Source organism: Vitis riparia, chromosome 3 (genome assembly GCF_004353265.1).
Source record: "Vitis riparia cultivar Riparia Gloire de Montpellier isolate 1030 chromosome 3, EGFV_Vit.rip_1.0, whole genome shotgun sequence".
NCBI classification, from domain to species: Eukaryota; Viridiplantae; Streptophyta; class Magnoliopsida; order Vitales; family Vitaceae; genus Vitis; species Vitis riparia.
In genome coordinates, this window is record NC_048433.1 from 6,695,007 (window position 1) to 6,712,387 (window position 17,381).

Genomic DNA, 17,381 nt, shown 5'->3' on the forward strand with positions numbered 1-17,381 from the left:
ATATAGCAATGAAATTTCTATAGGGTACTCAACAAATCTATGATTGGCTTATCAATTAATAATAATTCTCAATTATTTTTAAAAAGTAACGTTTCAAAACTCAAATACGAAAAAGGGTTATTTGTTCTAAAATAGTCTGGTTTTAAAACAAATTCTCGTAGAATTGTTCAATATAAAATGTTTATCGAATTTATTTTCTGAATTAAAATTTTTTTTTATTTTAAAGAATAAAAAATTATTTTTAAGAATATTTTCCAAACATAATCTAAATAAATAAATAAACAAGGTCCATAGGCATTTAGAATATTGAAATAAGACATAAGTCATGAATTTACAAACTAGAAAGCATTCAATTGCATTGTTAATCAACTAAGAAGAGATAGATGGGCAGAGAAAATGCTTCAAAAGCAAGGGAAATTGAAATTGAAATTGAAATGGAAATGAGAGAGACCTAAAAGTGACAAGGCACCCTAAGGAAAACTATACTAAATCATGGGTTTAACTTAGCTTGCAAAAAACTATTATAAAAGAGAATTTTCTCATTTAATATGATTTTTTTAATTTTTATTTATTTATTTATTTTATTTTTAATGATATTTAATGCATTTTCAGTGACATCATCATTGGCTGTTATGCTTGATAGTGAACTTTTAACTCACCCAATTATTACTTCAATGTACTTGTTACATCTAGTAGTAAAAAATTATTCCTTTATCATGGTGTAAATAGTAATTTTACATGATTCCATAAGATTCTTTATGTTGATTTGATGGTGTGGAAATCAAATTTACTATTAATTTTAATGGGTAAAATTCAACTTTTTGACTGTCCTCAACTTTCTCTAAAAATTTAGAGAAATTTATTTAAGAAATATTGGGAGTAACATGAAGGGCCTTTTGTACATTGCAAATAGTTCAACAGTTATAAGTAAATAAAATTTGAAAATGTTTATGATTAGGGATAAAAATGTTACGGGTTAGGGTCCGTCGACCCTATATTAACTCCAATTTATTTATTCAAAATAATTCATATTTTCATCCCATTTAAAAAATTAAATGAAATTGAACGAATATGTAAATTTTTCATACTCACTCTTCTTACATCCTTTAATTTTTTTTTTAAAATTAAAATTATTTTTAAATTAATTTTATTTATAATCAATATTGATCAAAACAAGATAATACTTGAACTTAGTTCTAACCTATTATGAATTTAAAAAAAAAAATCTCAAGCCCACGCCTAGCCTTCCCATAGCCTTCCCATTATGGGTGGGATGGGTCTCGAAAAAATCGGAGGCATTGCCATCCCTACATTCGAAAGATAAATAATTTTCAATGTTTGATAGGTATTGAAGTACCCATTGTTATACATATATATAAAGAAATTATTAAAAAAGAAGAAGAAGTTAGAATTAAAGAGTAAGGGAAGTGCAGGCTAAGAGATGTGAAGATGGTAGGTGAGGCTAGTGTTGGACCTCCCACACTAGAGACAAAACATCCTCTGCTACTCACAATTTTCACAACCATAAGGGTCTAGTCTAGTCTACCCCATTCTCAAACCTTAAATCAATTTTAAATAAAAAATAAAAAACTAAAAAGAAAAAAAAAATGGAAAATTGAAAATGTAATTTGATTAGCAATAACATAACGTCTCTCCAAAGATTCACAAAAACCCATACCCAAACCAATACTACTCTCCTCTCTTCTTTCTTCTCTCTTCTCTCCTCTTTGCTTCTTCACACTCTACACAAATCTCCACTACTCTCCACCAACTCTCTGTCTGTCTCCAACATTCAAAGCCCACATGGAATCCAGGTGTTTTTGGGTACTTAGACAATGTTGAATGCCACCCAGAACCATTCAGGGGTTTGCGTTTCTTCTGGGATTTCTTGATTTTGTTTTTTCAGGTTTTTTCAGCTATGGGCTTTTCTGGGTTTTGGGTTTGGTTGTAGCTGTGTTTTTGTGGGGGGAAATGTGACTTATGCTGATGATGCTGGCTGCCATTTCTGAAGCAGCTTCGACCAACCCACCAAACCCCAAGGCCTCCTCTCACACCCACGATACCCATCTTCGGAATCCAGCTAGACCTCCACTTTTGCCTTCTGAGAAGGACAATGGCCTCGTTCCTAAACGACCCAAATCGAGACAGGTCTCTTCCAGATACATGTCCCCATCACCTTCCACCTCCGCTTCTGTGCCCAGGCGCTGCTCTTCGCCGCTTATCAGCCGCTCCACGAATTCCACCGCCTCATCAACGCCATTGCCGGTGGCTGCGTCGTCGACGTCTTCTTCTTTTCCGCGGTCGCACTCCGTGGACCGGAGGCGGCCGGCCACGGCGGCGCCGGGTAGTGCCGGAGAAGTATCGGCGGCGTCGAGGCTGTTGTTCACTTCGACGCGGAGTTTGTCGGTTTCATTTCAAGGGGAGGCGTTTTCGCTTCCGATTAGCAAGGCTAAGGCGGCGCCGAATTTGGGTAACGTGAGGAAGGGAACGCCGGAGAGGCGAAAGCCGACGCCGGTGAGGGGTTCTGGAGCTGTGGATCAGGTTGAGAATTCGCGGCCATGGCCAGGGAGGTCCCGGTCGGTGAATGTACTAGCGAGAAGTTTCGATTGTAGTGTTGATAGGAAGAAAAGCATTGGATCTGGGATAGTGGTTGGGTCGTTTCAGCAATCAATGATTGATGAGAGTAGAAGGGCTTCATTTGATGGAAGATTGAGTTTGGATTTGGGCAATGCTGAGTTGTTGAAGGTAACTAAGCCAGACCCAGATGGCAATTCAGCTAATGACTTATCTGTGCCAACTGATCTCACTGCATCTGATACAGATAGTGTTTCCTCCGGTAGCACTTCAGGATTGCAAGAATGTGCTGGTGTTAGTGGTCGGCGAAGTGGGCCTCGAGGTATTGTCGTCTCGGCGAGGTTTTGGCAGGAGACTAATAGCCGGCTGAGGCGGTTGCAGGATCCAGGATCACCTTTGTCAACAAGCCCTGGTTCCAGAATGGCAGTGGCTGCCAAATTCATACAATCAAAAAAATTCCCAAGTGATAACCCATTGGCCTCCCCTCGGACAATGATGTCCCCTATAAGGGGAGCTACTAGGCCTGCATCTCCGAGTAAACTTATGGTATCATCCATGCCTGTGTCGTCTCCAATAAGGGCATCATCTCCAGCCAGGTTGAGAAATGCAGTTGCTAGTCCTTTAAGTAGTAGTTCAAGTATTGCTCCTTCAATTCTTAGTTTCTCTGTTGATGTTCGGAGAGGGAAGATGGGGGAAAATCGGATTGTTGACGCACACTTGTTGAGACTTTTGTATAATCGGCACTTGCAATGGCGGTTTGTAAATGCAAGGGCAGATGCTGCCTTGTTGGTGCAAAGGATGCGGGCAGAGGTATGGTTACTCCCATTTCAAATTCATTGTTTTATGCATGGAATTTGGTTTTATCTCCTTTCGGTTAATCTATGTTTGTGTGGGCTATGGTGTTTGCTTAATTGTAAATGTATGATATTTTTGATAGGCAAGAAAAGAAAATATATTATTAGTGCCTAAGCAAGCTCACCAAGGTATGCACAAGCTCCCTCTCCTTAGTTGGAGCTCACCCAATCAACAAAGCCTATCATATACATTGAATGGTCATCCGTGTACACTCTAATCCATTCCTGATAAATAGACATGAAATGGGATTTGATTGCTTGATCTGATGCTGTTTGTTTTGTCCTTATTGTCATCTTGAATACTCATCTAGATCTTGATGATGCATTTGCACCAACATTTACTATGGGTTGGCCATCTTCAATCCACCGCATTTTGTCAATTGAGCAGATCAAATGGTCTGATGTGAAAGCATGTAGCAGTTCTTGAATGTTGAAGTCTCACCGTTTCTACTTCAAGAGCACTGTGTAGTATTATTAAATTGCTTCCCATTTCTAGCGTATCATAATGCATCTGTGATCTTTGGAACCAACTAGAGGATAGGGGGGTAGGAAAATTCTGGTCACTCCATTTGACATTGTTGTTTTTGCTAAACTTTGAAGTACTAAAGCTTGTTTCTCTTAATTCAAGCATTATCATGGCAAACAGGGATGAAGTATTTGTCTTGATTCATACTAAATTGGGTGTATGGGGGAGTGTGTGTGTGTGTGTGTGTTTGAGAATTCAACAAAGAAGTAGATTACAGAAGGATACTGCTGATTGGATAGTGGGCAAAGAAGCTAGAGACAGCTCAAGCTCATGCTAGTAAAGGAGATGCATCGTCATTGTGAGAAACTCACAGAGGTGCTTTTTTCTAACTCTTTCTTTGGTGGATGATCTGATGGTACCTTTATACCATTAATTCCAATTCCACGACTATCAGTGCAAACCTCTCTCTCACTACCTTGCTTGGTTAGTCTAGGCATTTTGTGAGATTCATTAGTTATTTTTCCTTAGTTATTGAGAATCTTATAAGCAAAGATATTTAGTTCTTGTAGCCAATTTGGTCTATTATGAAGAGGATGAATAATTACCAATTTGGAGCCCCTTCTTGGCCTTTATTAAAAAACCTCTGTTGCTGTTGTCAGTCTGTCCATTCTTGTTAATTCTGAATCATTGAAGAAACTCGGTGGACAGTAAGATTATGGAGATTCCTTCTACAGGAGTAGGACCTATTGTTTCTCAGGTTTGGTTGTTCAATAGTGCCCTTGTCATGCAATTCTCTCATTTGTAAATAGAGATTTAAAATGTTTGTTCAGGTGCTTTTAGCAGTTATTACTTTGACCATCAATCTTTTTAGATTAGGAAGATATAACGTTCTGGTATATTTATCAACAAAAGCTGCAGACACATAATTCTGGTTTGTTCTTACTTCTCGTGACCTGTGTGAGAGCCAATTATCCGTGGCTTAGGCTTATTGCTTGATTTGTATGACGTTTTTGTGTATCAACTGGAGATATGATAAGAGGAAGTTGGCCTGAATGGTAGCTGTGCTCGACAAGTGCTAATGACTACACTAGTGAATGAATGATGTAATTCAATTTGAGCATGCTAAAAACAGGGGGAAGAAAATGAAAGAACATGAGCCAATGCTATGGGATAAGACATGCTGTCCAGCCTAGATGAAGTAGAATGGTGAGAAAAGATTCTTGTAGCCAACCTCACATAATGTGGTGAGGCAGCCATTCCCAAATAAGTGGGACAAGTCTTTTTTGAGTTTAGGTGATTCAGGTGGGGCACTGCTGGAAATGATTTTTATTCCTTTATTCTCATACTAACATGAAGGATGTGTGCCATATGAATGGTTTAATATACATAGATGACCATTCTTTGTCCATGATTGACTTAGCTTGATACAAGGAGAGGGAGGCTTTTTGTGTTTTCTCTCCTTTTTCAGTGCACCTTTTTTAAATGGATTAGAGTGTACATAGATGACCATTCTTTGTCCATGATTGACTTTGTTAATTGACTTAGCTTGATGTAAGGAAGGGGAGGTTTTTTTTTTGTGTTTTCTTTTCCAGTGCTCTTTTTCTGGGTGTCATATATATACACTGCATGTGCATTGATTCACCTTTACTAGGCCATTTCTAATATATTTTCGCTTTTCTCAAAAAAAAAAAAAAAAAAAAAAAAAGAATGGTTTAGTGTATCGACCTTCTCCATGTATTCCCTTTGTAGTGTATTGGATTCTCACCAATTTATTTATAAGCGTTTTTGTTTTTTTTGATGGGCAAACAGGAAAACATATATTAAAAGCACCTAATGGGAAGTGTAGCACAGTACACATGAAGTATACAACAAACACCTAGTAGTGACTAAGGAAAGGAGCAAAAAGACCCCCCTCCTTACTTTAAGCTCAACCAATCTACAAAATCTAATAATGACATTGCGTGATCCTCTACATACACTCTAGCCCAAATCCCAAACGTGTATAAAAACGAATTTGATTGTTTGATCCGATTGCTCAACATCGTTGAAAGCCCTTCTATTCCTCTTCTTCCAAAGAGTCCATGTCAAATATAAGGGAGCGACCCTCCATGCTTTTATTTTTTATTTTTTTATTTTATGTTTTTTCCTTACAAAAGAGCCATGTCAACCCAACAAGTGCCCTCTAATTGAAGAATGCATAACCCACTCCACTCCAAAAAGAGAGAAAATCAAGTGCCATATCATTCTTGCTATGGAACAAAGTAGAAGCAAGTGATATGTTGTTTCCTCTGCACCTTTGCACAAGTAACGTCTACTTGGGAAAGTCCAAACCCTCTTGTTGAGTTGGTCAAGAGTAAAGCTTCTACCCCAAGACACTTCCTAGGCAAAAAGGCTTACGTTCATTGATGCCCAAGACCTCCACACAATACTAGCTGGAAAAGGCGCGCTATATCTCCTAGAAAAGGAAGAGTGGAGAGATCTATCTGAAAACTTGCTACACTTGGATTCATTCCACCTCAGTTTGTCCTCCACTTCCCTCTTAATTACCAATTATTGTAATTTTTGTAAGAAACTCTCCACTTCATCCAACTCCCAAGCTTTAAATTCCCTTGAAAAATGGGGGTTCTAGCCCACCCCCTTCCCCATCCAGCTCTTAAGCATTTACCACTTATCCCTCTTTGTTAGAAGCCACGGAAAATAAATTTGGAAAGACTTTTTCCAAAGTTTGATCCTCACACCACAAGTCTTTCCAAAATTTAACCCTTCTCCCATTCCCAAGTAAATAGGGAGACCTACCTTTTATAGTCTTTCATTTGTGTCTGATAGCTTTCCACACCCCTACTCCATAGCCACCTCTCACCCCTCTGAAACACCATCCCTCCTCTCCAAGCTTCTCTATTATGATTTGTTTCCATAAGGATTCCCTTTTTGTAGCAAGTTCACTAGTTTTGCTTATTCATACAAAGTTTGCATGTCTAAATCATGTGAGGGCATTGTTCTTAGTGCTGGAATTTGTTCATACTGCCCTCAAAGGCACCCCTGACCTCTAGTTGCATAATGTGCTTGGAAATATGTTGTTTAGTCTTAAACTGGTTAGAATGAATGCAGGATTATTTAGTCTCTGAAGTTTCATGTTAGAGATCTCATCTAGAATGATTTTGTATGTGGGAATTTCATTGATTGGTTAGGTGCTAAGTAGATGGGGGAAGGTGTTGTACTCTTCTTTCATTTCTCTTTTTGCTTGGCGTTTTTTTTACACTCCCTATGTACTTTGGTGTGCTTTAGCTTCATCCTTCATGTATTGTCTCCTCTTATTTATAATTTTTTTTTTTTTTTTTTTTTTGTGTACTAGTCAAAAAATTATTTTCTGAAGTTTCAAATTCTAATGTTTGTCTTTTTTCCAGAGAAACCTATGGAATGCATGGATAACGATCTCAAAGCTACGTGACTCTGTCACCAGTAAGAGAATGAAATTACAGTGGTTGAGGCGAAAGCTGAAGCTAACTTCCATCCTCAAGGGGCAAGTAAGATTCATAACTCCAGTCGTATTGTAGTATTGAATCATGCTGAAATTTTTGTGAGACTTTATCTGGCATGAATTATGTCCAAACTCTATATATGTTTTGTACATTATAGCGTTAGGAAACAAATTTTGGTATGTGTGCTCTTGCACCGATTCATATTTTTGAATTAAGATCCTTTTGCTTTGGTGAATCAATTTCAGTCATTATAGTATTGATACTCGGTATTATGCTTTGACGCTTAGTATGATGCTTAAAGATTACTTTTCCAAGAACTAAGCTCAATTTTCATTACTGCATGCTCAATCTTCGTTATCTCAAAGATTAGGAGTCAGGCTTCAAGTTTGATCCTTTTTTTTATAGGCAATCAGTAAATATATTTATAGTGTCTAGCAAATGAGTGCACTTATGTACGCATGACATATACGAAAAGCGCCAAAAGGTAACCAAAAAAGAAGAGAAGCTCCATGCGTGATCTTAGTGATATTTGGGCATCATTACTACCACATTCTAGCCCACTCTCAATCTTGATCTAACATATAACTTTCATATCTTGGTTGTTTTTCATTCGATTTGCATGATTCTTTTTGCATTGTTTTTCTAATCAAATATACTGCATTTTGGCATACTTTTGGACTTCAAAATCCAACAAAAAATTAGCTTCACCTTCAATATCTTTTCCTTGGCATCATTACTATCACCCTTGATCTTCTTGCCCACACTCTATCTTAACCAAACATATAACTTTCATAACTTGGTTGTTTTTTATTCAATTTGCATGATTCTTTTTGCATTGTTTTTCTTATCAAATATACTGCATTTTGAAATACTTTTGGGCTTCAAAATCCAACAAAAAAATTAGCTTCACCTTCAATGTCTTTTTCTGTGCTTTTCAACCAATTCCTTGTGATGTGCTTCATTATAAGTTTTCAATGCAACTTGGTTGTGATCAAATTTGAATGTCACAATGTCAAAGTCTTCAAAGACTCTTCACTGACCCTTCAAATGACACAGGATGACTAATACAAAAATCAGTTTATGAGGAGCCTTTAGCATGAAATAGGCTAACACACAATTTCTACATTTATAAATATTTTTTTTATAGGTAAACACACAGAAAAATTTATAAATAAAAAGAGAAAAGGGCGCCTAAAGGCTAACCCAAAGCATGCATGAAGTATACAAGAGGCACTTAAAGGCAAGAACAAAAAAGAAGAAGGGATACAAGAAAACTCACCAATCCTCATCTGGAACCCAACCAATAAAAAAAGTTGATTAAATGTCAAAGTCCTTCATCTATACACGACTTAGACCAAGACCAAAGATTACATACAAAAGAATTTTTCATCATTTGAATCGAAAGTTCCTTATTTTCAAAAGCAATCCTGTTTCTTTCCTTCCAAACCAATCAAAATAAACATAATGGAGCTGCCATCCAAGCCTTTCTATGCTTCTTGCCGACAAAGGAACCATGTCATCCTAGGAGGGTATCTCTAGCCGAAAGTTGTAGGACCTACATCACACCAAACAATGCAAATAATAACTCTCACAAAATCCTTGCCTTGGTACAATGGATTAAAATATGATTAATAGACTCCTCTTCAGCACAAAAAAGGAGACATCTATTAGATATGGGTCACCCCTTCCTTTTGAGTTGATCCAAGGTTAGAACCTTACCCCATGAAGCTTCGCAAGCAAAAAAAACCCACCTTAGTGGGAATACAAGGGCTCTAAATGATGTTCCTCAGAATCGTTACTGCACTTCTAGGTTTAAGAGCACTATAAAGGGACTTAACAGCAAATTTCCAGTCCGTAGTCTCTTTCCATTCATTGCAATGTCAACAGTAACCTCTCCACTATCTCCACCTCCCAATCATTGAAAGGCTTAGAGAACTGAGGATTCCAGCCCCCCTCCTCACCCAAAGAGCCCTAACATTCCGCTACCCATGTCTCTTTTGAATCCGCTAAGGCATACAAAGAGGGGAAAGAATCACATAGGGCATTGTTCCCACACCATTTGTCCTTCCAAAAGCTCACTCTTCTACCATGCCCCACAAAGAAAACAATTATTTTAAGCAACAGAGACCCTTCCTTCCTAATTTCCTTCCATAACCCCACCCTATAGCCCTCCCTCACTTATCGATTACACCATCCTCCTCCTTCCACCCCAAACTTCTTACCAACAACATGCTTCCAAAAGGTCTCCCTTTCTATCACAAAGCACCAATTCTACTTGCACAATAGGGCCCTATTGAGTGTAGAAAGACTTTTAACACCTAAACCACCCTTCCTTTTATTTGAACAAACAATTGCCATTTGACAAGATGAGGCTTCCTCTCCAAAACTCCCCCAACCCAGAGAAAGTCCCTTTGGATTTGCTCTAATCTCAATCTAACCACTCTTGGTATACGCATCAAAGACATGAAGTAAATGGTCATGCTAGACAAAGTGCTCCAAATGAGCTCTTTTAGAAATATTTTGTCTCTTCCACATGGATAGCCTCTTCCAAAACCTCTCCTCCACCCCATCCCAAACCACCATAGATTTGTGCGGTGCACCCTAGGAGAGCCCCAAGTGGAAGGAAGCGCTCCCACTTTGCAACTGAGTTCAAGGGCCAAAATCTCTACATTCTCTGCTCTCCCCACTGGAAAAATTTCACTCTTACCCAAATTGATTGTTAGCCTTGAAATGGCTTCAAACCACATTAACAACTAACTCAAAAAAGCCATCTGCTCCTATGAAGCCTCACAAAAAATCAGCGAACAACAGGCGAGTGATTTTGGGCCCATCTCCAATCCTTCCCCTTATCCTACAGCCTGATAAGAACATCCCCCCCTCCCCCCCTCCTTTCCCGCTCTATTTATGAGGCAACTTAAAGCCTCCATCCTGATCACAAATAATAAAACCCCACTAATACAGGTATGGTAATCCTTAGAATATCTATCAACTTACAGCAGTAGCATAAATTGGAAAAGGTGTAAATGTTTGATAATGTCCCATTTCTGAAATGTTTGAGTTGCATAACAAATCCTTCAATGATATACATTGTGAACCCAAATCCTAAAAGCTTAAGCTTTTAGGAACATTGGTAGTTTGACATGGTATTAGAACCTCATTTCGTGGAAGGTCACGTATTCGAGCCTCACTGTATACTTATTTCCCCTATTTATTTTGTAACCCCAAAAAAGAGGCTAATTGTGGTTGTTTACCTATGGGCCTATGCATCTCTCCATGTGTGGTGATGAAGCTGCACATGAAGGAAGGTGTTAAAGAATATGATATATTGTGAACCCAAGTCCTAAAAACTTTAGATTTTAAGAAAATTGGTAGTTCAACAAAAATAATTTAATATAACACATAACAGTCAACTCAAAAAATTTCTTAAAAAGAAATATTACATAATCTGTAGAGAAAGATTTTAGTTGCATAAAGAACTTCCACTGTTCTAGAATTGAAATGAGACATACCATATCATTTTATGATTTTAACCTTTTTAAAGTATTGTTATATAGCCTAGCAATAAGATATTTTGATCAACTTCCTTTGGAGGCTTTTGTGGAACTGAACACACTTTTTCTGAAATTTTACCACCTTTCGACACTTTGAAAACGCTAACAAGGACCAGGGTTTTGGCTTGAAAATATACAAATGCCTTAACTTATAATGACATGTTAAGGTTCCCAAACATTACTTCAAAATCATACACTTGAAACATTCGTTCTTTGGAAGGAGTACAGAAAGGAAAAGACCACTTGGTACAGGTGCTTGCTATCTGGCCAAGTTTGATGTTGAGCTTATGCTATTATAGCGAGGATTCTAGGAGTTGTTGTAAGTAGCCTAATGGACCAATTGGCTTCCAATAGCCATCACCTCTTTTCCAAGCCCTCACATGTGGTTATAAACTTATGGTCCTGCTCTCTAGGAATTCAAATAAAATTCTAAGAGAAACCCACTGCACTAGTGATCATTATTCAGTTTTCTGATGGATTATGTTCAAAGATATTTCTTATTTAGCCATAGTTGTGAAAGGCGTGCCTAGGCTTAGGTGGTGCGACGCCACCCTTCGGCGCCTCGCCTCAAGGTAGGCGACGCCCCTTCACAAAGGCGCCGTGTAGGCCCAAGGCGCGACACGGTCGCCTGACTCGCCTCCAGCCAGATACGCCCTCCTTCTTCTCCTTCTTCTTCTTCTTCTCCTTCTTCTTCTCTTCTTCAGTCACCGTCGGGTTGCAGAGGGCTGGGGTTGAGAAGCCCTAATTTTTTTTTTGATTTTTTGGATCCAAAACGACATTGTTTTGGCCCTTTTTATTTTAAAAGGAATAGGCTAAAACGGCGTCATTTTGGAGCCTGTTCCTTTAAAAAAAAAAAAAGGCCAAAATGACGCTGTTTTGGCCCTGTTTTCCCTTCCAGCCCCCTTTTTCTGATATTTTTGAACCCGACACCACTCCCAATCATGCCCTAGCCTCAACCATGCAGTGGAGAAGTGAAGAAGAAGAAGATGATGAGGAAAAATAGAGGAAAAATAGTCACGTACATTCCGAGACCTCATCATGTTGATTAAATTGACGTTTTGGATGATATTTGATGATTTATGTGTTTAGGACAAATAAATGATTGTTAAATTTGATTATATTATATAAAAATATATATGTAAATTAGGGTGCGCCTCACTTCACTAAAGCCCACGCTTTAGGTGCACCTTGCGCCTCAGGCTCCAGGGCTACTTTGCGCCTTGAGCCTTTTAAAACTATGTATTTAGCTTAAAAGTCTGTTTAGTAAGGGGAGAGGAAAAGAAAGAAGGAAAAACATAAAATAAATCAAAGGTGAAAAGGAGGAATTTGTGCATATTGTTCCATCTCATTCCAGGAACATGAAGTTTGTTTCCAGATTCAAGTGGTCTGGCATGGTCTAAAAAACCTGAAATATGACGTAAATATGCATTAGTCTACTCTGTCTCTCATACTCATTATCTGTGTCCAAAGCAGCAACTTAAGTAGGTGATACTTTGACCAGTGTCATGTATGCTTCTGTACATTATTATACTATGATGCCCTTTCATGATTTATTTTCAGATGTATTTCTTTTACTCAGTAAATTTGGTTATTTTTCTGCTCAGAACTCATATATTATGATTTAGATCTGGGAGTAGAATATTAGAGGATTTATAGTTGCTAGATATTATTTTCAACACCCAACATTTGCATAAATGCCCTTCCTCTTCACTAGAAGTGTGTGACAACATCATGATGTGATTTCTAACGATACCTGTATGGAATGCTGATACCAGAAGATCCATTTCTGACATTTTCATCATTTGCAAATTTCCAACTAGGATGTTGTGCAACCCATGATTGTATTGCATATCATCTTCGGCCGTGATATTTAAGCATCTTTAGCATGAGGCAATGATTGCTGAAGGAGTAGCATGTGGAATTGATATAATAGGGGCTGTAAGGAATAAATTTGACAGATCGGGTAAGCTCAAATTAGCTGCATCTTTATTTAATGACAGAGACTCCCCTTGAAGATGATGATGAGTGAAAAAATGTTAGTTTACAACAAAAGTGACATCCTTGGAAATGAAAATTTTCTTGGATCTAGGGTGATAACATTTTTACCCCTTCTTTTTTGGTGGCTAACCAATGAAGACACATTTAAGAGCTCAAGGATCAAGGTTACCACGACTTGGAGCATGACTATGGACAAAGGAGACACATCTTAACACGTTAGGGGGGGATCTTGCTAAGCCCATGAAAATTGGGAAAGGACTCAGAGAGAACATTTATTGAAGCTTTGTTTCCTAACACTTGAGAAGGTAATCATTGATTAAATAAGCAGTAGTTAATGTCGCATCCCTCCAATATGATTTAGGCAATTGTTTTGCAAATAACAAGGCACAGATTACCTTGAATTTTTTCTTTCTGCAACTCCATTTTGAGTCATTCCTTCTCTTTATGGAGAGTATCAGCACAAGTCATTCCTTCTCTCTCTCTCTCTCTCTCTCTCTCTCTCTCTCTATGTTAGAGGATAGGGTCTAGTTGAGGTATTCTTTGTCATTGTCCCATCTGATACTCTTTATTTGAACACCAAATAGGGTATTGATCATCTTATAGAAATTAGAGAAAACAAAATTAACATCAGATTTGTTTTTCAAAAGGTACACCCAAGTGACACAAGAATAGTCATCAATAAAGGAAACAAATCAATGAGCTCCAGTGATATTTGGAATTCAAGAGGCTCCCAAAACATCAGTATGAATTAATGTAAAGAGATAAGATGATCTATTATTGCTCAAAGGAAAAGAAATTCAATGATGTTTGGTCAATCGACATTCTTCACAATGACAGTCATTAACATTCAAATTCTGAAATAACAAAAGAAACATAGTCATTAACAAAGGAAACGACGGATGACCTAAACATAAATGATGTAGGTAGATTTAGACTTTCTTGGATGAAAAACTTGAAAGATGAGATAAAGATGCAACCACTACCATTGTCACTCCTACCATCTAGATGAAGCCCCTCTTGTTTCCTAGCATGAACGATTGTCCTACCTGTATCCAAGTCTTAAAAAACGCAGTGGGATGGGGAAAAGGTTACTTTGCAGTTTAGATCTTTGGTAACTTGATGAATTCACAGATTTAGGCACATGGAACTTAGGTTTTAGAGAAGGAGATGGGGTAAGGGTAACAGTCCCTTATCCAGCCACAGTCCTCAACTACCATCAGTTGCTTTGATTTTTTGAGCCCTTAAAAGAACTAGTCATTGAGTACTTACTTGATTTGGCTAAGGAGTATGGTGTGCTAGACTTGTCTAGACAGGCAAGGAAACTCTGAAATCTGTTAATCTCTTCCTTTTTTGAGTCCTTCAAACTCTGAGCTATTTGAATTCTTATATTTAGGTTTCTCCTCTAAAATTGTCAAATTGGTTCTGGTTTCCATGATTCTTGCTGAGGGACTGTGGTTTCCCATGTAACTTTCAAGGCATCTCTTTTTGTATGCCTTGGTTTCTTGCAATGATTACACCAAAGGTTTTCCTTGGTACTTGGTTGCCTGGATACCTCTCCTCTACCTGAAACTGTGCTAGGATTTGGACCGGTTTTAGAGCTTGAAATAGCAAGCTAACCCTTCACTTGCTGGAGTGTCCAACATTACACACTTTTCTCCCTTCTTCACCCCTTATGATTGAGAATACTTCATTCAAGGATGCCAGTGATTCTTCCCCATGCACTTGAATGAGTACTTAAACATCCTCACTATTCTTCATTTTAAGATTTTGATGATAGTCCAGTTCAAACCAAAATCCTTTCATAACATTATTGTACTCAATTACAGGTAAAGTGCCTTGCTTTGTAGAGTGAATCTTGGTGTTTTTCTTGTAAATCTGAGCACAATCTTGGACTTTGGAATAAGTCTGTCTCATTACCTCTTAGATTTCCTTTTCCATAATTAGGAATATACACATTCCCTTGATTTCGGGTTGCATCACTTTCAGCAGCTAAGACATGATCATTGAGTCATCCTCGTCCCAAGCAACAATTAGGATCATCTTCACTCAGTGTTGGTCCAATCAAGTGGCTAAGCATGCCTTTTCCTGTTAAAGATGTGCGTACATGCTGAAACCATACTAGATTGTTTTGGCCATTAAATCTATCCAAAGAAAAATAAAAAACAAAAAAATTGTTTTGGCCATTAAGTCTAAATGAGGGCTGAAGGTTTTGATACTCACCAGCAGATGGTTGGTTCTGGAAGGCAATGTTTGAGGTCGGATTTTCAGAGGTTTTGTTATTTGGGCTTTTCAACATAATGTACAATGAAAAATTTATCAAAAAAAAAAAAAAAAAACATAATGTACAATGAAATAGAGACAAAACTTGAGACAGTAGTGGTGCAACAGTTGATGTGAAAAATTGTTGAGCTATAGCAATGGTTTGGAAATGGTCAATGGTAAAGAAGGTCGTTGAGAAGGGGAAAGAATGGTGACAACAATGAAGGTCGCTTGAGGTTAAGAATAGCAGGAATGAAGGCCATTGGAAATCAGCTTGAATGAAGCCCATTGGAAAAAAAATTAGAAGAGAACTTAGAGGCCTTGATTAGGCTTTGATACCATCTGGAAGAGAATGATCATTTTTATTTATTTTTTTCTCACAAATTGATACAATATTTATCATGTACAATCCTACAAAATTAGGAAACTACATCACACAAAATTGGGAAGCTAACTAATTCCTAAAAATCGTCTATCCTACAAATCAAGAAAATAAAATAGGAAAATACACAGCTATACAATCTCAGAAATCAGAGAATATATTATCAGTCTGATTCATCAACATATGCATTCATGTAACATTCATAGAGCCAGGGGACGTGGATTCCTTGTGTTTCTCGATTTTCTATTTCATCTCAACATACTTCTTAAAAGAGGCACCTCAGTTACAACATGCCACCTCTCTTTCTCTGTACTCTTAGGTGATTAAGTTCCCTGTTTTTCTTTTTCTTTACCCTTTTGTTAATCCTACTTTTCCATGCTTGTGTGACGTAATTTTGTTGATTGTGTTGAAAATCAGTATTCTAGATGCATGTCTAATTATGAATATTCTTTTCGTTGTTAACTCTTTGTTTAACTATAACTGAAATTTGTGTTGTTCTTGGTGATTATAGATGGCTTATTTGGAGGAATGGGCTCTTCTAGAAAGAGATCATTCTAGTTCTTTGCATGGAGCAATAGAAGCTTTGAAGGCCAGCACTCTCCGTCTTCCAGTTGTTGGAGCAATAGTATGTGTCTTTAATTTTTATTTTTAATTCTCTGAAATATTTCTGCATGATACTTTTATCCTACTTAAAATCAGAAACAACAATTTCAGGGAATCCTTGGATGCCCTGAAAATGCCATGATGAGAAATCTTTCCAAGAATTACGAAATCATCTATGCAAAGTTTGATAAGAAAAGGCAAATAAGTATATACTAGTTCAAAAACTCAAATCTATAGACCTTGACTACATTTCTCTTTGTTTTAACAGGCAGATATCCAAAGCTTGAAGGATGCTGTTGGTTCAGCAGTTGATGTAATGCAGGCTATGGCATCCTCAATTTGCTCTCTTTTGTCAAAGGTATTCTTCTGAAGTTTGCTTCTCATTTTCTAGGGCCATGACTCTTAGGGCAAGTTTGGAGTGCTGGAACAGAATGAGATACGAATCAAAACCATTGTTCACTTGCAGGTGGAGGAAATGAACTCCTTGGTGGTCGAAATCGCTGACGTCACTGCAAAGGAGCGAGCTTTGCTGGAACAATGCCGAGACTTCTTGTCCACATTGGCAGCCATGCAGGTGATGTGGCTGGCCAGCTGGCTGCTTTGTCAATCAAACTAATTCCCACTTCACCCACTGATGTTTTGAGTGATTGCTTGAAAACAGGTTAAATACAGTAGCTTGAGAACGCATATATTACAACTAAATCGCCTCCCGGCCACCAGCAGCCTGACAACAACCCTGACGACATGCATCTAAAACCGTTCTCATCTGACTTGCAGTAATCAAAATGCTAACATGACAACCAACCAACCTTCCCTTTCTCAACACCTGAGGTAATAAAAACAGAAAAACCGATCACGATCCTTAGTTTTGGATTCTCATATTAGCATTTTTGTTACCCATTCAGGTATTAGTATATGTCTCATGTATCTTAGTATGCAAAGATTACAGAAAATGTGCCGCCTGTTCATCACTAATTTCGCTGTATACAACAACTGTGTTAGAATTAAGAACTCTTCACCCTCCCTTTTAAGGCCAAAAGAAACTGATCGTGTATATATATGTATGTTGTTTTGATTCCTGTTATTTAGTAGTTGTTGGGCTGCCTCTGAGTTTCATGCTCTTGATTGTTTTGTAGTAAGATCTCAATTTATTGCAATTTCTAATATTTGTTATAATTATTATTAATAATTTTACTTTATTCACGTACATTTACG

General features: G+C 37.7%; 1 protein-coding gene across 1 annotated transcript; it reads left to right on the top strand.

The window, feature by feature from the left end:
- Positions 1 to 1,671: 1,671 nt before the first annotated feature.
- On the top strand, positions 1,672 to 17,327 carry LOC117911345 (QWRF motif-containing protein 2). The gene is made up of 6 exons (XM_034825683.1): positions 1,672 to 3,384; positions 7,299 to 7,418; positions 16,075 to 16,188; positions 16,435 to 16,524; positions 16,633 to 16,740; positions 16,828 to 17,327. The coding sequence occupies exons 1-6, from the start codon at positions 1,981 to 1,983 to the stop codon at positions 16,918 to 16,920; spliced, it is 1,929 nt and encodes a 642-aa protein (XP_034681574.1). The 5' UTR covers positions 1,672 to 1,980; the 3' UTR covers positions 16,921 to 17,327.
- Positions 17,328 to 17,381: the final 54 nt, after the last annotated feature.